This window comes from Anomaloglossus baeobatrachus, chromosome 3, assembly GCF_048569485.1.
Source record: "Anomaloglossus baeobatrachus isolate aAnoBae1 chromosome 3, aAnoBae1.hap1, whole genome shotgun sequence".
Taxonomy (NCBI): Eukaryota; Metazoa; Chordata; class Amphibia; order Anura; family Aromobatidae; genus Anomaloglossus; species Anomaloglossus baeobatrachus.
Window position 1 is genome coordinate 400,693,233 of NC_134355.1, and position 23,287 is coordinate 400,716,519.

The 23,287-nt window shown below is 39.1% G+C and overlaps 1 protein-coding gene across 1 annotated transcript in view; it reads right to left on the bottom strand.

Annotated features, from left to right (window-relative positions):
- Positions 1–23,287, bottom strand: part of LOC142295339 (isoaspartyl peptidase/L-asparaginase-like) — a 135,189-nt gene that overhangs the window by 13,793 nt on the left and 98,109 nt on the right. Inside the window, exons 5-6 of the mRNA XM_075338443.1 lie at positions 15,494–15,612; positions 2,438–2,548 (exon numbers count right to left, since the gene is read on the bottom strand). Of these exons, the coding sequence (XP_075194558.1) occupies positions 2,438–2,548; positions 15,494–15,612 (230 nt within the window). The remainder of the gene's footprint in view (positions 1–2,437; positions 2,549–15,493; positions 15,613–23,287) is intronic.

Consider the following 23,287-nt stretch of genomic DNA (forward strand, 5'->3'; position numbering starts at 1 on the left):
AAAGACAAGAAAAACATCTGCACCAATCCCAAAATCTTTCTGAGCTGGCTCCTGGCCCAGACGAAGCACATGTACTACCCTGTGATGTCAGGTCAGGAAGAGGAGGACTGGGACAACATAGAGCCTGATGATGAAGTAGTAGATCCCACTTGGTGTGAACCCAGTGGCATGCAGCTGTGTAGCTTAGCAGATAAGGAGGAAGCAGAGGAGGTTACATTGGCAATTTGCAAATGGGGTCTTTATTCATATGTGTATGCAAGGGCAGCAACGCTGCCAAACTAGGGTGCAAATGAGTCACTCCAAGTCTGATGATGTTGTTACAGTCTACATGAAAAAGATACCCTTTCTCTCCACCTCATACATAAAGAGATTTTTTTCTGTAGTGCCAGTCTTCTGGGAGCAAGAGGCCTACACTGTTCACTGTAGCATGTTTCCAATTTTCAAATTCAAATGCTGGACCACAGCCTGTATGTCACATGGACTGTACTGTACTGTACCCTACTCTTTTAAAGCCATATGGGGAGGGGGACAATTGTACTGCTATCTGTCTGAACGATTTTTAAATGTCAAGACTACAAAATAGGCATCAAAGTTGTGTTTTGTGGGTAGTGCCAGTCTTCCGGGAGCAATGGGCCTACACTGGTCACTGTAGCATGTCTTCCTTTTTGAAAATTAAAATGCTAGGCCACAGCCTGTGTGTTGCATGGACCGTACTTCCCAGCTCTTTTAATGCCCTATAGGGAGGGGGTCAATTGATGCTAATGTACTGCTGTCTGTCTGAAAGATTTTTAAATGTCAAGACTACAAGATAGGTGTCAAAGTTGTGTCTTGTGGTTAGTGCCAGTCTTCTGGGATAAAGAGGCCAACACCAATCACTCTAGCATGTCTTCAGTTTTACATCCCTGCTCTTTTAAGGCCCTAAAGGGAGGCAGGCAATTGATGCTACTGTATTGCTGTCTTCCTATAAGGATTTTGAATGTCGAGACAACTAGATAGGTCTCAAAGTTGTCTTTCCTCTGTACGGCAGGGGTATGGGAGCACCAGCCCTACACCTATCTCTCATCCACCTCTATATTTCTTATGTCAATAGTCTAAGAAGCTAATGGCTATGCCAAAACAGTGGTGCTGCACTATAAAATGTATTTTTGCTGTTTTGGAAGCTTTTTGATCCACCTAAAGGTGTATTCTCTGCTTTACATTTAGCCTCCAATTGAATTAAAATCATAAAGGTTCGATTGGGCTCGGCGAACCGAACCTTGAGAGGTTTGGTCATCTCTACTAAAGATGTCAAATAAAATGTATAAACTAAAACTTTACATAGTATTTCTATGGCCAAGCTACATTTTTTGCACAACATAAAATTTAGCTACAATAGTAAAAAAAAATGATTAGATCAACATACAGGGAGTGCATTAGTTGCAGAAGAGCATAAAGGATGTAACTTTAATCCAATGGTGATGCAAAACAAACAAAAAACATTAAAAAGTATAATTATGGACAGAGATGTTGAAAGAAATTAAGGACTGTGCACATTTTATAACAAAATCACACATATTATATAGCGTTAGCCTATGGATATAACACTACTGATTGAATTCCAGCTACTTTGTTAATAGATTTGGAAGTCTGATCTAATTCATCGAGTTGCCATCTATCCCTTTTTCATTCGAGAGTTGATGTAATGTAAATAACACACAACAAAACTTTATGCTTTTAATTTAACCATTAGAGCTATATGGAGATATGTAGTACATTGCTGCAATAATGCATAATGGATTAGCATCAAGTGGTGCTTGTTTCTGGAATCCCCTTCTGAGGATTAGATGATAATTGATTGGTATATTTTATGACAAATCTGGTTCACACAGTCTCTAAAGGCAGGAATATGGGATCCGCTGAAGACAATTTTAGAGGTATGTTACTAATGTTGCTGCATATCATAAATAACATTCTTTTGGGGATGGAAAAATGCACAGACACCTCATCACAATCAACTTTCTAATGTCACTACAATCTTTATAATTTACACACAAACATGCAGCAGAGATTTTGATCATTTTTTTATGTAGTTTAGTTGTTTTCTGCACTTCTTTACATCAGTTCCTCTCCAGTGGAGCTTACAATCTCATTTCAATATATCCTGTGCACCAGGAAAGATAGGACCAATTTCTCCTAACACCAAAATCAAAATTAGAATGCATGTATTGATTGAATTCTGTTCTATATTCTCATGACTGGCTGCAATACGGAAAACGAAGGCTACATGCCAAGTTAGTACTGTAAATTCCATTATTAATGAAATATGTGTACAAAAAAACTAACAGGAATTTGTAGATGTAGTAAAAATAAAAAAGGAAAACTAGCAAACTAGACACAGAACTAAGTGCATCACGTGCCAGGAAATAATTAACTACCTTTTCTTACTATAAATCATTACCTTTTTCCATATTAAAAAGTACTTGTCTTGCAAGCGTAACCTTCATTATAGACTCTCCATGGCCAGTTGTAGACACGGCCCCAGTAAAATTGTCTGCATATGCTCCAGACCCTAGAAAATAAAGACATAACTGCATTATATATATATATATATACACCTGTATTCGTGCCCTGGAAGGATCTCTAACCCCAGAGCCTAACCACCTGCCTGTCTCTCAGAGCAGAGCTGTGACCTGACATAACCTTGGCGGTATCCCCGTCTCCAGGCACCAGGAGTTTATACAGAGGAAACCTGGCATATCCCTGCTGAAAATTGCCGTGTTCAGGCACCAAGAATATATACAGCGCAGAGACCTCATTGCCTCTAGAACCTTCAGGCTGGTGGCTGTTTGTCAGGTAACTTGCACCGGACACCCAAGATGGGCGCCCGATGTTTCATTGTAATCCTGCTATACTCGTGTATGACTGCAGCAGTAATATGCTAGGAGTGCGAGAAAATTCAAACCCACCCAGAAGAACGGGATTTATGTGGATTGCATGTTTGAGAGCAATATCTGAAGGTTTTTCGAGGAACTGCAGAATATTAATCTATATTGTTTTAGAACGGAGTATTTCCTTGTGGAATCGTACATCAACTCTCTCTGAACTGCACTGTGCCAAGCATTGCCGCTCGGGTCTCATATAAGGCCAATGATGCAATGCGGCTGGCCAATCACTGTATGGTATTACCATGATTGGCATGCAATCCCTGCATGTTTAGTGGCTAGAAGCAGATGCAAAACATTCAAGGACACCTCCCAAGCATCCTTGATATTCAACTGAGTTACAAGCAGTGCTGAGCATGCTCGCTTATCACTATTGTTCAATGCTAAGGAAATGCTGAAAACATAACCTGTTGAGGGCCTTGAGAATAACAAAGTGTGGTCAGACCAAATATTGATTTGAATTAGATAGAACATACTGATAGGGAATTTAGATTGTGAGCCCCAATGGGGACAGTGTTGCCAATGTATGTAAAGAGCTATGGAATTAATAGCGCTATATAAATGAATAAATATTATTATTATTATTATTATTATTATTATTTCTCTTTTGTTCTTTCCCTTTGCACTTTGTTAATTAATAAAATAATGTATTAAAATAACATTTCTATTTTAAGACATTGTGACTGTGCAGCATTTTCCACCTATTTACAATACTTGTACATATACTTATTTTTTTTATTTATTTTACAAATTGTTAAAATAATATGTAATATAAATGATGGTATACATTTTAATCACCTAGTACAAAGTGCTGATAAATAACTTGTGATAAATCACTTATGGTATCAGTTAATTGCCGGGACAGAAAAAGCAGCAGGTTGCAGCGTCCTAATGGTGTAATTTTATTTTGTTGTTGCATTAATCAGTTTAACATTTGACCTTTGAGGAATAAACTATTAATATATATATAAATTTAAAAACTATTAGCATACTAATTAATAAAAAGCAAGCATTTACATAGGAAAAAACAAAACTATTTCTCCTACACATACAAAGTGCATAGCCTTTTAATTACTATATTAGAAGCATAGCTAATTAATTTACCAAAACATTCAAACTAGATAAAGGTATCTACAATAGAAAGTTTAGAAGTAAACAAATTGCTATGTAAACACATTTTACCATATTTGTATTTTATATCTTCCATCAATTTAAAACTCATGTGTTCGACTTGTCATAACTTTAAAGGGAACCTGTCACCAGTTTTTCGGCCTATATGCTGCAGCCACCACCACCGGGCTCTTATATACAGCATTCTAACATGCTGTATATAAGAACCCAGGCCGCTGTGTAGAACGTAGAACATAAAAACACTTTATAATACTCACCTAGGAGGTCGCTCTGGTGCAGACTAGTCAAATGGGTGGCGCCGTTCTCCGGGACCGGTGCCTCCTCTTTCAGCCATCTTGGTCTTCCTTCTTCTGAAGCCGGCGTGCATGACGCGTTCTACGTCATACACACTCACAGGCACTGAGGTCCTGCGCAGGCTCACTTTGATCTGCTCTGCTCAGGGCAGATCAAAGTATTGTAGTTCGCCTGCACAGAACCTCAATACCGGCCTGTGTGCATGATGTAGGATGCGTCATGCATGCCGGCTTCAGAAGAAGGAAGACCAAGATGACTGACAGAGGAGGAGCTGGTAAAAGAGAACGGCGCCACCCATTTGACCAGTCTGCACCGGAGCGACCTCCTAGGTGAGTATTATAAAGTGTTTTTATGTTCTACACAGCGGCCTTGGCTCTTATATACAGCATATTAGAATGCTGCATATTAGAGCCCACTGGTGGTGGCCGCAGCTTATAGGCTCCAAATCTGGTGACAGGTTCCCTTTAAGACTTGTAACCATAAAGTATTATCTTATATACCATTCTTCTTTAAAATAATTTTTGTTAAAGCCTTTACGCAAGAGAATCTACAAGGTGGGGCAGATGTATTTAATCTGTGTGTCAAGCGGCACTGGACATGTCAGGTGAATGTTTTAAGACTGAATCAGAAACCAAGGTACTATACCAGTTTTTTATGATTCCAATTGCAAAATTGTTATGCTATGTGTACTCATGTTAACAGAAGCCAACAATATTATATGTGGCACATGGTAGGTGTGGGACAAGTTATGTCTCTTAAAGCAATGCTATTATCAATAGTTGTATTGTCTGTAAAAGACAGAGTGAGAAATGCATGAATTGAAAGCCAAATTATAATAAAAAGATACAAAATGTGTGAACATTAACAAGCAGCTCTCTTCCCGATATACATTGGCATCTGTCGAGAGAACATATTTTGAGGTAGCAGTAAGCAATGAAATAAAAAACAAACTACTCGTGGACATCATTTTTCTTTTGATCCACTTCCAGATCCCTTCTACTCTTGGCAGAGCTGAAGCAATAGTCAAATCACTTTGGCACTTATCAACTTTTTAAATATGGAGATTTAAATGAAGTATTTACAAGCTACCGGTGGTCAGTGCCAAATGCCAGATTCTCATACAAATGGGCTGTGTCCTTTTAAAGTGAGAAATGAAATGAAGCAATTTACAATCTTGAGAGAGTTTGCAACCTGTCATATGCAAACATTTTGCATATTTTAAAACCACAATAGAAAGATAAATGCTGTTTGTAGGGGCTGGTAAAAGCAATGGCCTCCCTTGGACATTTTATATATTTTATTGTGTAACAACATTGAATTTAATTAGGTTTTGTTTGACCTCAATCTAAAGCCTATTTATTTGCCACAAACTAATTTATGTGCTTTCAGTTATTAAAAACAAGATAATTGAATGCACAAACATTTTTTTCTCTTAATACAACACTCCTAAATTATCAATTAAACAGCTAATTGTTTTTGAGTCTGAAAGAGAATGTTTCAGGTATTTAATTTTAGTATTATTAAATAGATATACACTATGTGTATAGACACACCTTCATCATTGAATTTAGGTTTTTCATTCAGTTCCATCACCACAGTTATTTTTTAAGCAAGTCCCTGGCCAGATAGTCTGTTGTTACAAACATTTGTGAAAGAATAGATCATTCTCCCTTAAAGTAAACCTGACAGCTGATACATACTGCCTGATCTATGGACACTATTTGTATGATTCCAGCTGCAGCACTTCAGAGAGAAACATACTTTAAAAACTTCTGTCTAAACTAGTCTAAAGGTGGGTCTTTGGCACTTCTCCCCACCCACTGCCTTGAAGGGACAAGTATCTCCCCATACACAAACGCATGGAGAGACCTGCGATGCAAGGGCAGTGAACAGGTAGAAGCCGCCAGGGACCTTCCTGTTTGACTAGTCTTCCATGCAGCTTAGTCCCTGTTGACTTTTAAAGTATATTTTACTTGAAAATGCTGCAGCTTTTCAGAGTAAAACACACCTTATTGGAATCATGCAGCCCATTTCTGTCATAGATTGTGAAGCATAGGGTGCAATGTTAGTCCGCCTCCACGTGGTGCACCCTGGGTAACGCTAAAGGACTAACAATCTTGATGACCAAACAATCAAATTATATCTAGATTTCCTGGTCAGTATATCTTACATCATACCTGATAATCAACAGAGGAACAAAGGAACAATTTTGACAATGCCTAAAAAATATAATGGTATTGTCACAAATGTCACTCCTCAAATGAAAGATCTTGGACCCATGGTGAATATCTGCCAAATTAATATTGAAGATATCAGCCGCCTAAAATGTGTTTTCCTCCACAAGTTCCTCACTGATAACAAAATAGATGTACTTGTTCTTCAGGAAACGCATGTTGAAAATGAAGATCAACTCCTAGTTCATGGCTCCATCTATGGCTTTGATCTAATTGGTGCTACATATGACTCTCATTACGGTGTAGCCACATATGGTGAAAAGTAACATTGAAAACGCAATGCTTGTATCTACATCTGTTGAAAATGACATCCATGAAGTTGTGAGCAAAATTGGCGATATCACAATTGTTAATATTTACAAGCCTCCTGCAGTACAATGGCCCACAGAAGTCATTCATGTTCACCCACACCCTACTGTATACATAGGAGATTTTAATAGCCACCACGAGCTTTGGCAATATGCTAGCAACGATGACAATGGCGAGTATCTGGTAAACTGGTCTGAAGCGCATAATATATTCCTCGTTTTTGATGCAAAGGACTTTCCAAATTTCCAGTCGGCAGCCTGGCAGAGAGGAAACAATCCTGACTTATGTTTTGTCTCATGCAATAGAAACAATCAACCTTTGTCTACATCTCGATGTGTTGTCAAACATTTCCCTCGTAGCCAGCATCGCCCTGTCATCATCACCATTGGAGTATCTATTCCTCTTGTAACGTCGTATCCGCGTCCTCGATGGAACCTTGCCAAAGCCAACTGGAAGACGTTTGCAGATCACCTTGATAAGTGTATCGGCTGGATACCTCCAATCAGTAAAAACTATGAACGGTTTTTTAAAGCAGTTATTACAGCTGCAAAGAAATCAATACCACGTGGCTTTCGCAAAGAATATATCCCAGGATGGTCTGATGAATGTGAACAACTGTACAGACAATTTCTTGAGAGTGAAGATGGTGAAATTGGTGAGGAATTGTTGAACAAACTGAATGCGGCACGTTGTATTAAATGGATGGAAACAGTTGAGAATTTGGACTTTAAAAGGTCCAGTAGAAAAGCATGGTCTCTTTTAAGAAAACTAGAAGGAAATCGTAAAGTAAAGCACAAAACGAATTCTATAACTTCAAATCAAATTGCAGCACATATTGTGAACATATCAAGAAGCCCAAAAGACCGAGCTCACACCATAGAAGTTAAAAGTAAGTTTAAGCTACTAAAATCATCAGTGGCGCCATCTGAAGAATACTCACGTGCTTTTACAACCTGTGACATTGAAATTGCCCTTGCTGAAACTAAAATTAACAAAGCTCCCGGCTCTGATGGGATCCATCCTGAATTTCTCAAAAACTGTGGACCTTATGCGAAAAAATGGATGGCAAAGTTCTTCTCAGATATTATGGAGAATGCTCAAGTCCCTAGTAAATTAAAACATGCCAAAATAATTGCATTGTTAAAACCTGGGAAGCCTGAAGATAATCCATCAAGCTATAGACCCATTGCCTTGATGAGTTGCTTATATAAGCTCTTAGAACGCTTAATATATAACAAGATCAGTCTAAAGATTTTCGACTCAAAACCTATAGAGCAAGCCGGCTTCAGACCTGCTCGAAACTGTAGTGACCAAGTCTTAGCTTTGACAACTCTCCTTGAAGCTGAATTCCAGAAGAACAAGAAAGTTTCAGTGGCGTTTATCGATCTCTCTGCTGCATATGATACTGTGTGGAGGGAAGGACTTTTATATAAATTTCTGAAGGTGATTCCATGTAAGAAAATGATGTACCTCTTGAACAATATGATTGCAAATCGAACTTTTCATCTTATTATGTGCGATTCAACCAGTTGTAAGAAATCTTTAAACAACGGACTGGCCCAGGGATCAGTGCTGGCACCTCTCCTGTTTGCCCTGTACCTAGCTGATATTCCTAAAACAGTGTCACGGAAGTCTAACTTTTAAATCCCATCTGGATAAATTGGCACAGAAAATGAAAGCACGTAATAATATTATTCAGAAACTTTGTGGATCCTCCTGGGGCTTGGCAACATCTGTTTTGAGAACATCTACTCTTGCCCTGGTGTACTCTGCTGCAGAATACTGTGCTCCAGCATGGTTAAATAGCTGTCATGTAAACTTAATTGACACTCAGCTGAACAACTCTTTGCGTATAATATCTGGTGCTATTAGACCTACACCTGTTCACTGGTTACCTGTGCTGAGTCATATCGCACCCGCAAATCTAAGAAGACAAAAGCTCCTACTTAAAGAATACACTAAAGTAGGGAATAATGAAAAACTTCCAATACACCAAAATATCAGAGATGTTACAATAGAACGATTGAAATCAAGACACCCACCCATCCGAACTGCAATCACCTTGCATGAACAAGACTTCAATTTAGAGGAGAAATGGCGAGAACTTTGGGTCAATGTAGTAGACGGTGATCCCCAAATGTTCCCTAATTTACAAAACCCTCCACCAGGCTTCAATCTACCAAGGAAAACATGGATTACTCTAAATCGTATCAGAACAAACTTTGGCGTCTGTGCAGATTTTATGTATAAGTGGGGAAAATATGACTCTCCGACCTGTGACTGTGGAGCAGATCGTCAAACTATCCAGCACATTGTTGAGGAGTGCCCCCTGAGATCCTACCATGGTGACAAGAAGGATTCTTATATTGTAAAAGATAACGCTATTGCATATATAGAAAATCTTGATATTCAAATTTGATTTTTACCCTTTTGATATTTTTCAATCACTGTCTATTGTCTGGTGTTTATTTTTATATGATGGTAAGATATACGTTCTTACGATTAAATAAATGTGAAGCATATCTCAGTTGTCAGGTTCCCTTTAATTTGGACATGGTACTGTAATAGCATGACACCTTTGTAACGAGACAGGTCATGAAATGTCTTCCCTCTTAAATATTTCACCATCACCTCTGAGTGGTATTTATGAAAATTTGAGGCATTTAGGAACCACAGCAACTCAATCTCAAAATGGAGACCACGTAAAGCTACAAAACAGAGTTGACAATTGCTGAGGCACAGTAGTGCTTCCGTGAACATGTGTTTATGAATCTATCTATCTATCTATCTATGTACAGTATATATATGCACACATATACTGTACATATACACACAGTCATGACCAAACAAGTTGACACATTTGATATTGTTTGTTGAAGTAGCTCTCCCCATAAATTATTGCACTTACTTGTTTTGTTATATACATGTGCAATTCCTTTGTGTATATTGGAGAAATACATAAAAACTAAGAAAAGACAAAATTGTCGGCACCCTCAACTTAATATTTGTTTGCACACATTTTGCAATAAATAACTGCATTCAATTACTTCCTATAACAATCAACAAGCTTCTTACACTTCTTAACTGGAATTTTGGACCACTCCTCTTTTGCAAACTGCTCCAGGTCTCTCATATTTGAAAAGTGCCTTCTCCCTACAGCAGTTTTAAAAGCTTTCCATAGGTCTTCAATGGGATTTAGATCTGCACACATTGCTGCTACTTCAAAACTCTAGCGCTTTGTTTCCATCCATTTCAGGGTGCTTCTTGAAGTATGTTTGAGGTCATTGTCCTGCCAGGAGACCCATGACCTAGGACACAAAATCTTCAGAATTCATGATGCCTTGGACATAGTCAAGGCACCCAGTGCCAGAGACAGCAAATAAATCCCAAATCATCTTTGAACCTACACCATATTTGACTGGAGGAAATGTAATGTTTTCTTTGTTAGCCTTATTCCATTTTCAGTAAACAGTAGAATGATCTGCTTTACCCAAAAGCTCTATTTTGGTCTCATCTGTTCACAAAATGCCTTCTTAGAAAAATTTTGGCTTACTCATGTAAATTTTGGCAAACTACAGTCCAGCTTTTTATGTCTCTATGCCTCCTGGGTCTCATGTCATATCATGTCATTTGATTTAAATGTTGACATGTAGTTCACACTCACACTGATGCACCCTGAACCTGCAGGACAGATTGAATTTCTTTAGAATTTGATTAGGGCTGCTTATCCACCATCCAGACAATCTTGCATCGCAACCTTTCATCAATTTTTCTCTCAAGTCCGTGTCCAGGGAGACTAGCAACAGTGTCATAGATTATAAACTTCTTGATTATGTTGCGCACCATCGACAAAGGACCATGAAGATTTTTCGACATTGAACCCTTGAGATTGTTGATATTTTTCAACTACTTTGATGTTCAAGTACTCAGAAAGTTCTCTTTTCCTCTTTCTGTTCTCCATAAGTATGTTAAATCTTTGCATTGCGTGTCTGTGTGTGTCTTACTAAGTAGTGAGACACACACAAACAGTGCAAAGATTTAACTTCTCCCCTTTTATCTGGGTTCAGGTGTGATTTTCATATTGCCCACACATGTTACAGGTGAGTTTGAATGAGCATCACATGCTTGAAACAAAGTTGTTTACCCACAATTTTGGAAAGGTGCCAACATTTTTGGTGTTTTGTGTGAAATGATGTACAACAATTTGCCTTTTTTCTTTGTTTTTGCTTTTTTTCTGTTGTTCCAATAAACATAAAGGAAAGAAATGTAATATCAATAATTTTCTGGAAGAAATACTTCCATTAATAAATTCAAGGGTACCAGCACTTTCAGCCATTACTGATACCATGTTTCCCTGAAAATAAGACAGGGTTTTATATTATTTTTTTACTCCGAAAGATGCACTAGGGCTTATTTTCAAGGGATGTATTACATTTTCCCATGAACAACAATCCACATTCATTCTTGAACAAAAAACAAAATTTATTAAAATATGATCCTGTCATCACATTCTGGAACATCAACATTTTGTTTTAATCCTATTACTGGTTCAGATGCACATTTTCTTATCTGATCTGCTATTATCATGGTGCAAAACCAGTCCTATAATGGTGGGTATGTACCATATTTCCAACGTTAAAATTAAATGCTTAAATTTATTATTTTCTTTGTACTGCTAAGTTTACCCCCCTCTAAAAAGCAAACAACCCCTAAAGGAATAGCACTTACAGACCCCAAACAATTAGAGTTGGCAAGTGAATGGGCTTTAATATACAAACCTGCTGATATGGCTATTCCCTGCAACCACTGGTGGCCCCGTAACGCAATCACAGGGCTTAAATGGGTTGCCATGACAGCACAGGGTCAGCTGATGACCTCTGTTGCTGTCATGACTCACTTACTGTAAATGCCAGTAGAGTATCCAACATTCACACGAACACAGCATTTCTTTCTGCAGATCAGAGCCATGCTTGCTTTGATCAGCAGAAGCGATCGATCTGTACAGTAATAAAGTTCCCTAGGGAGACTTGTAAAATCAATAATCATTTCTTTTGACATTCCCATGATGCTACACAAAGAAGCATTGTGTTTCAGGTGTCTCATTATTCTGGCATTTGGCAAATAAAATTAATTTTGATAATCCTAATTGACCTAAAACGGGAAAGGTATATTCTGATTTCATGTCAGATAATGAGAAAACATACATACAGTTAGGTCCAGAAATATTTGGACAGTGACACAAATTTTGTTATTTTAGCTGTTTACAAAAACATGTTCAGAAATACAATTATATATATAATATGGGCTGAAAGTGCACACTCCCAGCTGCAATATGAGAGTTTTCACATCCAAATCGGAGAAAGGGTTTAGGAATCATAGCTCTGTAATGCATAGCCTCCTCTTTTTCAAGGGACCAAAAGTAATTGGACAAGGGACTCTAAGGGCTGCAATTAACTCTGAAGGCGTCTCCCTCGTTAACCTGTAATCAATGAAGTAGTTAAAAGGTCTGGGGTTGATTACAGGTGTGTGGTTTTGTATTTGGAAGCTGTTGCTTTGACCAGACAACATGCGGTCTAAAGAACTTTCAATTGAGGTGAAGCAGAACATCCTGAGGCTGAAAAAAAAGAAAAAATCCATCAGAGAGATAGCAGACATGCTTGGAGTAGCAAAATCAACAGTCGGGTACATTCTGAGAAAAAAGGAATTGACTGGTGAGCTTGGGAACTCAAAAAGGCCTGGGCGTCCACGGATGACAACAGTGGTGGATGATCGCCGCATACTTTCTTTGGTGAAGAAGAACCCGTTCACAACATCAACTGAAGTCCAGAACACTCTCAGTGAAGTAGGTGTATCTGTCTCTAAGTCAACAGTAAAGAGAAGACTCCATGAAAGTAAATACAAAGGGTTCACATCTAGATGCAAACCATTCATCAATTTCAAAAATAGACAGGCCAGAGTTAAATTTGCTGAAAAACACCTCATGAAGCCAGCTCAGTTCTGGAAAAGTATTCTATGGACAGATGAGACAAAGATCAACCTGTACCAGAATGATGGGAAGAAAAAAGTTTGGAGAAGAAAGGGAACGGCACATGATCCAAGGCACACCACATCCTCTGTAAAACATGGTGGAGGCAACGTGATGGCATGGGCATGCATGGCTTTCAATGGCACTGGGTCACTTGTGTTTATTGATGACATAACAGCAGACAAGAGTAGCCGGATGAATTCTGAAGTGTACTGGGATATACTTTCAGCCCAGACTCAGCCAAATGCCGCAAAGTTGATCGGACGGCGCTTCATAGTACAGATGGACAATGACCCCAAGCATACAGCCAAAGCTACCCAGGAGTTCATGAGTGCAAAAAAGTGGAACATTCTGCAATGGCCAAGTCAATCACCAGATCTTAACCCAATTGAGCATGCATTTCACTTGCTCAAATCCAGACTTAAGACGGAAAGACCCACAAACAAGCAAGACCTGAAGGCTGCGGCTGTAAAGGCCTGGCAAAGCATTAAGAAGGAGGAAACCCAGCGTTTGGTGATGTCCATGGGTTCCAGACTTAAGGCAGTGATTGCCTCCAAAGGATTCGCAACAAAATATTGAAAATAAAAATATTTTGTTTGGGTTTGGTTTATTTGTCCAATTACTTTTGACCTCCTAAAATGTGGAGTGTTTGTAAAGAAATGTGTACGATTCCTACAATTTCTATCAGATATTTTTGTTCAAACCTTCAAATTAAATGTTACAATCTGCAATCTGTTGTAGAGATTTCATTTCAAATCCAATGTGGTGGCATGCAGAGCTCAACTCGCGAAAATTGTGTCACTGTCCAAATATTTCTGGACCTAACTGTATGTCTTTTCAGATAGTGTATGGAAACTTCTGGTTTCAATTGTGTATAGCACAAAGATATATACATATATACATTTTTTTATATCAGCTTTCATCAGTACAAAAGCGTTATTTAAATAAGCATTTCTATCAAAAAAAGTTATCTTTCTTAGCACTGTGTACTTACAGTTGCTCATTTTGCCTTTCTAACCTGTTAATTCCTCTGTTTTTGATTTTGATTTTCACATCCTGTGATTAAAAACAGAATATCTGCATCCGTCTAAGCTCTATGCAGAAACAGGAAATCTCTTTGGTCTGCATGAGTCATCACCCTCTTCAACTACTGATCCAGCTGCTCCTCTCTTCCTCCCTGCCAAGCACTTTGCAGAGATGACTCATAAAGGGAAAAGAGACTTCCTATTTTTTCATAGAGCTTAAAAATATTAAGCTAGTCTGTTATTAATCACGTGAAGTAATAGACCTAATGGAAAAGAGAAGAATTATCTGGGTTGAAGCAAAAACTGAGCAAGTGTAAATACACAGTGCTATATGATGTTAAGACTGCAATATATTTGGAGGGTAAAATTTGATGGGAGTATTTCTTTAATATAGCTAAGCTTACTAGTGTTTATTCAGTGTCTGATAATGTCTGTTTATTGAGTATACTCAACTGGTTAGCATGTGAGAACTGCAATTTTTCAAGATAAAAAAAGTTTTTGAAAAGTGACTGCAAAGCTATTACTACAAGCTATTATTACACATCATGATCTCCATTGTAAGGCTGAGTGTAAAAGGGAAGTCATTTACAATTTATTTCAGCAATATTTTGCACTTCAAAGCACTATTTGTATTCTAAAAGACATTACAATCTGTAGATTTTATTAACGTGCACTAAATAATTCATTTTAATGTACAGTACATCCAAAGTGCTGGTGTCTGTTTCTTTCACAATTTCACTGAACTTATAGAACACTCATTGTCTTGTCTAGCTTGCAGCTTTAGTATTTACAACTATACAAGATTCCTATTTCCAGGAAACCATACTAGCAGAGTCATCAGGCATTTTCCCTATACAGTTATTCTACTTGCTTAACGTATAATTTATTCATTAGACAATTAAGTCTATAGCATGAACGAGTCCTCGTCCTGATACAAAGTGAACATTACTGAAGACCGCGGTGGTCATTATTTGTCGCTGTATGTTAATCACCTCATTATAATAAAGTATTTTATACTTGTATATGAAGTACTCATATTCTAATTTGCTAAAGTGCAAAGCAGCTCACATAACAAAACTGATTTATTTTAGACTTTTTTCTTTTTTCCTTCAAATAGATATTTTGCTTTTAATATTCAAAATGCCCCATCCTGTGTCCAAAGGATGTGGTCAGTGAAGGGAACAAAATGTGAGTCCTAGGAAGAATTCCAATGGCTGAATGATCTTTCCTGCTCTCTCATTTGTGTGGAGCATACTCAGTCTTTTTTAGTGAAGGACAAAGGCTCAAACAATAGGATTAGATAAAGGCATTTTATAAAACTTAATTGAAATCTTTGGATACAAAGTCTACCAAATCTTAGCACAGGCCCCTTTCCAATACCCTTAAAAACTCTATTTCTGGGACTGCAAGGTAACAAATCTTCAGAAGCCTTATCAAAGAGAAAATTGATTCCCTATATGTTATTTACTGTTCCTAAAAAAATTCTAGTGAATCTATGGCTTTCCAGTATGCAGGACAAAATTCCACACATTTTGAAAATTATTTATAGCCTACCTATAAGTGGGCTGTCACCAACCCGTCCAACCATTTTATTCGTTATCCCACCAGTTGATGTAGCACAGGAGACGTTGCTCTTTGAATCAATTGCCACAGCCCCAACAGTATCATGCGTCCTAGGGGAAATGTTTAGATACAGTATTTAGTACAACATATTACATCATTTCATGTTCAATCTATTCAGTACATACAATATACAGTAAACTAGAAACACAAAATATTCTGTGTAATACAATAATGAAGATTGTGATATCACACTGTCATCATAAACACAATGAACATGACTAAATATACCCAACAATATTAGGCAATAACTTGCATTAAAATGAAGTATAGTAAGAATCTATCCTATTTTACTCACAGAATCTGTAAAACTTTAAATTAACCATTATTCAAATTACAAATGACTTAACCCCTTAAGAATCAGGCGATTTATCATTTTTGCATTTTTGTTATTTACTCCATTAATTCTAAGAGCCATAACTTTATTTTTCCATCAATATAGCCATATGAGGGCTTGATTTTTGAGTGATGAGTTGCAAATTTGAAAGACACCATGCATTTTATTATATGATGTAACAGTAAGTGGGAAAAAAAATCCTAGTGTGGTGAAATAGAAAAAGTGAAATTCTGCAATTGGTTTTTAGGTATTTTATTTACAGTATATGTGGATTTTTTAAGTTAACAGGCAGGATGAGCATAAAATAGCCCAGGTAGCCAGTAGAAAAATTGAAAAAAAGGGCATGGCATTATCTTGTTATGATATAGAAGGAGAAAAAGGCCTCAATAGAAACATGTGCACACCAACATGTACAAAGATATACATTTTTATTTTGTCCAATAACACATACAAGACATACAGTGATAATAAAATCATTTAAAAACTTAGCAGCCCATGTCCCAGATATTACATATAAGAATATAGTATGTTCATGCTGTAACAAATATCCGGTCCCTTGCAGCAAATGCCTTCAACAGAGTAGCAAAATAACAAAAAGGATCAGTTATTACAACAAGACAATCACAATAAGGACAATAAGATATGTTGATTGAGGTAAGAAACTCCTGGATGTCTACTATAGAAGATAACCTCTATGAGGCGGCATAGTAAAAGGTCCAGAGAAAACCATTACCAGTATAACTGAAATAAATTGTCAAAAATATAAAGCGATTCTTAGGCTGAACCAAAAGCACAATTTACCAAGTGGTTCCTAAGGGGAAGCAAAAGGTAAGAGTGTCAAAAATACATATGTCAGTGACTAATATAAACTATTGCACAATCCCTAACTGACCACATAGTCAAAAAGAGGGGAATTACCCCTGAACAAGAAAGAAAGAAGCCATCAATCTCACATTACATGGGGATAATGTGCAGGGAGATAGTAATGTAAGGGTAAATGCAGAAGCATCTCTCCACCATTAATCTAGCACCCTCTGATATATTGAAGGGTAAGACTCTTACCCCAATAGCATCACACGTCTTGAACGCTTGAACATGTGTCTCTATGAATCTATACTGGATTCCTGCTGCCTTTCCTGTATGGTCTAAACATATCAATCCACCCTGAAAAAACCTTGGTTCTGGGGGTGTCATCTGGGAGGATATTCCCTTTTATGAATACCCAAAGAGGGTAAACTAAACGCAAACTGGATGGAATAGCATGCTGCTGCAAGATGCTGTGGTAGCCATGCTGATTCAGTATGCCTTCAATTTTGAATAAATCCCCAACAGTGTAACCAGTAGAGTTGAGCGCGGTTCTAGGTTCGAGGTTCTCCAGTTCTAGGCTCGAGTGATTTTGGGGCCTGTTCTAGATCGAACTAGAACTCGAGCTTTTTGCAAAAGCTCGATAGTTCTAGAAACGTTCGATAATGGTTCTAGCAGCAAAAAAACAGCTAATTCCTAGCTGGCTTTCCGCTGTAATAGTGTAAGTCACTCTGTGACTCACACTATTATGAAATTTCAGTGTATAGTGTGCGTGAACAGCGCCTTCAGATCACTGCTGTTTGTATAATGGGTATCGCCATTTTTTTTTTTTTCCTTGTCTTCCTTCCCTAAGCACGCGCGTCTTGTGGGGCGGGCCAGCATGTCAACCAATCCCAGACACACACACAGCTAAGTGGACTTTTAGCAACGGCATGTGTGATAGGATGTCCATGTCACATGTCCCTGCATTATAAAACCGGACATTTTCCTCCAGCACGCCATTATCTGCCTTCTGCGTCCTTGGGGTCAGACATCACTGGCGCAGCTCCGTCCTTTGTCCTATCGCCGATACTGCTGTAGGCGCTCCATACACAGTGCTGGACAGCTTAGGGATAGCACTTTCTATAAGTCCTTTTAAGGGCTCGTACCGGCAGGGTCAGAGCCATAGGTGACAGGTCCTGAAAACAGAGACAGCGTCTGTGTAGCTAAGGTCAGGGATTTCGTCGCTGCATTTCCCCATTAGGAGGGAATAGAAAGGCAGGCTTCCTTTCCTCTACCCAGAGCCCCACAACGCTGGCACTGTACCCTCCTGTCCTCTGCACACTCCAACTCATTATAACTAAGAATTATACTAGTAAACACTCAGTGTACCTAGTGGCATCCTAAACGTGGCTATTGGACGTTTGTCTAGTCCCACTAGTGCAAAGATATTTGCAGCACGTCTACCTGCATTGCACACTCAAACTCATTGTTACTAAGCCATTATACTAGCAAACACTCAGTGAACCTAGTGGCATCCTAAACGTGGCTGTTGGACTTCTGTATCGACCCACTAGTGCAAAGATATTTGCAGCACGTCTGCCTGCATTGCACACTCAAACTCATTGTTACTAAACCATTATACTAGCAAACACTCAGTGTACCTAGTGGCATCCTAAACGTGGCTATTGTACTTTTGTCTAGTCTCACTAGTGCAAAGATATTTGCAGCAAGTCTGCCTGCATTGCACACTCCAACTCATTATAACTAAGCTATTATACTAGCAAACACTCAGTGTACCTAGTGGCATCCTAAACGTGGCTATTGGACTTTGGTCTAGTCTCACTAGTGCAAAGATATTTGCAGCACGTCTGCCTGCATTGCACACTCCAACTCATTATAACTAAGCCATTTTACTAGCAAACACTCAGTGTACCTAGTGGCATCCTACACGTGGCTCTTGGACTTTTGTCTAGTCTCACTAGTGCAAAGATATTTGCAGCACGTCTGCCTGCATTGCACACTCAAACTCATTGTTACTAAGCCATTATACTAGCAAACACTCAGTGAACCTAGTGGCATCCTAAACGTGGCTATTGGACTTTTGTCTAGTCCCACTAGTGCAAAGATATTTGCAGCATGTCTGCCTGCATTGCACACTCAAACTCATTGTTACTAAGCCATTATACTAGCAAACACTCAGTGAACCTAGTGGCATCCTAAACGTGGCTGTTGGACTTCTGTATCGTCCCACTAGTGCAAAGATATTTGCAGCACGTCTGCCTGCATTGCACACTCAAACTCATTGTTACTAAGCCATTATACTAGCAAACACTCAGTGTACCTAGTGGCATCCTAAACGTGGCTATTGGACTTTTGTCTAGTCCCACTAGAGCAAAGATATTTGCAGCACGTCTGCCTGCATTGCACACTCCAACTCATTATAACTAAGCCATTATACTAGCAAACACTCAGTGTACCTAGTGGCATCCTAAACGTGGCTATTGGACTTTTTTCTAGTCCCACTAGTGCAAAGATATTTGCAGCACGTCTGCCTGCATTGCACACTCCAACTCATTGTTACTAAGCCATTATACTAGCAAACACTCAGTGTACCTAGTGGCATCCTAAACGTGGCTATTGCACTTTTGTCTAGTCCCACTAGTGCAAAGATATTTGCAGCACGTCTGCCTGCATTGCACACTCAAACTCATTGTTACTAAGCCATTATACTAGCAAACACTCAGTGAACCTAGTGGCATCCTAAACGTGGCTGTTGGACTTCTGTATCGTCCCACTAGTGCAAAGATATTTGCAGCAAGTCTGCCTGCATTGCACACTCCAACTCATTGTTACTAAGCCATTATACTAGCAAACACTCAGTGTACCTAGTGTCATCCTAAACGTGGCTATTGGACTTTTGTCTAGTCCCACTAGTGCAAAGATATTTGCAGCACGTCTGCCTGCATTGCACACTCAAACTCATTGTTACTAAGCCATTATACTAGCAAACACTCATTTAACCTAGTGGCATCCTAAACGTGGCTGTTAGACTTCTGTATCGTCCCACTAGTGCAAAGATATTTGCAGCACGTCTGCCTGCATTGCACACTCAAACTCATTGTTAATAAGCCATTATACTAGCAAACACTCAGTGTACCTAGTGGCATCCTAAACGTGGCTATTGGACTTTTGTCTAGTCCCACTAGTGCAAAGATATTTGCAGCACGTCTGCCTGCATTGCACACTCAAACTCATTGTTACTAAGCCATTATACTAGCAAACATTCAGTGAACCTAGGGGCATCCTAAACGTGGCTGTTGGACTTCTGTATCGTCCCACTAGTACAAAGATATTTGCAGCACGTCTGCCTGCATTGCACACTCAAACTCATTGTTACTAAGCCATTATACTAGCAAACACTCAGTGTACCTAGTGGCATCCTAAACGTGGCTATTGGACTTTTGTCTAGTCTCACTAGTGCAAAGATATTTGCAGCACGTCTGCCTGCATTGCACACTCCAACTCATTATAACTAAGCCATTATACTAGCAAACACTCAGTGTACCTAGTGACATCCTAAACGTGGCTATTGGACTTTTGTCTAGTCCCACTAGTGCAAAGATATTTGCAGCACGTCTGCCTGCATTGCACACTCCAACTCATTATAACTAAGCCATTATACTAGCAAACACTCAGTGTACCTAGTGACATCCTAAACGTGGCTATTGGACTTTTGTCTAGTCCCACTAGTGCAAAGATATTTGCATCACATCTGCCTGCATTGCACACTCAAACTCATTGTTACTAAGCCATTATACTAGCAAACACTCAGTGAACCTAGTGGCATCCTAAACGTGGCTATTGGACTTTTGTCTAGTCCCACTAGTGCAAAGATATTTGCAGGTCGTCTGCCTGCAATGCACACTCAAACTCATTGTTACTAAGCCATTATACTAGCAAACACTCAGTGAACCTAGTGGCATCCTAAACGTGGCTGTTGGACTTCTGTATCGTCCCACTAGTGCAAAGATATTTGCAGCACGTCTGCCTGCATTGCACACTCAAACTCATTGTTATTAAGCCATTATACTAGCAAACACTCAGTGTACCTAGTGGCATCCTAAACGTGGCTATTGGACTTTTGTCTAGTCCCACTAGTGCAAAGATATTTGCAGCACGTCTGCCTGCATTGCACACTCAAACTCATTGTTACTAAGCCATTATACTAGCAAACACTGAGTGAACTTAGTGGCATCCTAAACGTAGCTATTGGACTTCTGTATAGTCCCAGTAGTGCACAGATATTTGCAGCACGTCTGCCTGCATTGCACACTCAAACTCATTGTTTATAAGCCATTATACTAGCAAACACTCAGTGTACCTAGTGGCATCCTAAACGTGGCTATTGGACTTTTGTCTAGTCCCACTAGTGCAAAGATATTTGCAGCACGTCTGCCTGCATTGCACACTCAAACTCATTGTTACTAAGCCATTATACTAGCAAACACTCAGTGTACCTAGTGGCATCCTAAACGTGGCTATTGGACTTTTGTCTAGTCCCACTAGTGCAAAGATATTTGCAGCACGTCTGCCTGCATTGCACACTCCAACTCATTGTTACTAAGCCATAATACTAGCAAACACTCAGTGTACCTAGTGGCATCCTAAACGTGGCTATTGGACTTTTGTCTAGTCCCACTAGTGCAAAGATATTTGCAGCATGTCTGCCTGCATTGCACACTCAAGCTCATTGTTACTAATACATTATAATACCAAAAATTGAGTAAACTTAGTGGCATACAAGAAGTGGCTGTTGTACTCCATTAGTGCCACACTGGTGCAAATCTATGTGCAGCACCTCTGCATGACACCCTCTTGCTCTGTTTTTAATAAGCTATAATGATAGCAAAAAATACTGCCATTTAGTGGCATCATAGAACTGGCTGTTGTATTCCATTAGTGCCCCACTGGTGCCACGCTATTTCTAGCACTTCTGCATGACACCCTCCTGCTTTGTTTTTAATAAGCTATAATGATAGCAAAAAATACTGCTATTTAGTGGCATCATAGAACTGGCTGTTGTATTCCATTAGTGCCCCACTGGTGCCAAGCTATTTCTAGCACTTCTGCATGACACCCTCCTGCTCTTTTTTTAATAAGCTATAATGATAGCAAAAAATACTGCTATTTAGTGGCATCATAGAACTGTCTGTTGTATTCCATTAGTGCCCCACTGGTGCCAAGCTATTTCTAGCACTTCTGCATGACACCCTCCTGCTCTGTTTTTAATAAGCTATAATGATACCAAAAAATACTGCCATTTAGTGGCATCATAGAACTGGCTGTTGTATTCCATTAGTGCCCCACTGGTGCCAAGCTATTTCTAGCACTTCTGCATGACACCCTCCTGCTCTGTTTTTAATAAGCTATAATGATAGCAAAAAATACTGCCATTTAGTGGCATCATAGAACTGGCTGTTGTATTCCATTAGTGCCCCACTGGTGCCAAGCTATTTCTAGCTCTTCTGCATGACACCCTCCTGCTCTGTTTTTAATAAGCTATAATGATAGCAAAAAATACTGCCATTTAGTGGCATCATAGAACTGGCTGTTGTATTCCATTAGTGCCCCACTGGTGCCAAGCTATTTCTAGCACTTCTGCATGACACCCTCCTGCTCTGTTTTTAATAAGCTATAATGATAGCAAAAAATACTGCCATTTAGTGGCATCATAGAACTGGCTGTTGTATTCCATTAGTGCCCCACTGGTGCCAAGCTATTTCTAGCACTTCTGCATGACACCCTCCTGCTCTGTTTTTAATAAGTTATAATGATAGCAAAAAATACTGCCATTTAGTGGCATCATAGAACTGGCTGTTGTATTCCATTAGTGCCCCACTGGTGCCAGCACTGCTGCATGACACCCTCCTGCTCTGTTTTTAATAAGCTATAATGATAGCAAAAAATACTGCCATTTAGTGGCATCATAGAACTGGCTGTTGTATTCCATTAGTGCCCCACTGGTGCCAAGCTATTTCTAGCTCTTCTGCATGACACCCTCCTGCTCTGTTTTTAATAAGCTATAATGATAGCAAAAAATACTGCCATTTAGTGGCATCATAGAACTGGCTGTTGTATTCCATTAGTGCCCCTCTGGTGCCAAGCTATTTCTAGCACTTCTGCATGACACCCTCCTGCTCTGTTTTTAATAAGTTATAATGATAGCAAAAAATACTGCCATTTAGTGGCATCATAGAACTGGCTGTTGTATTCCATTAGTGCCCCACTGGTGCCAAGCTATTTCTAGCACTTCTGCATGACACCCTCCTGCTCTGTTTTTAATAAGCTATAATGATAGCAAAAAATACTGCCATTTAGTGGCATCATAGAACTGGCTGTTGTACTCCATTAGTGCCCCACTGGTGCCAAGCTATTTCTAGCTCTTCTGCATGACACCCTCCTGCTCTGTTTTTAATAAGCTATAATGATAGCAAAAAATACTGCCATTTAGTGGCATCATAGAACTGGCTGTTGTATTCCATTAGTGCCCCACTGGTGCCAAGCTATTTCTAGCACTTCTGCATGACACCCTCCTGCTCTGTTTT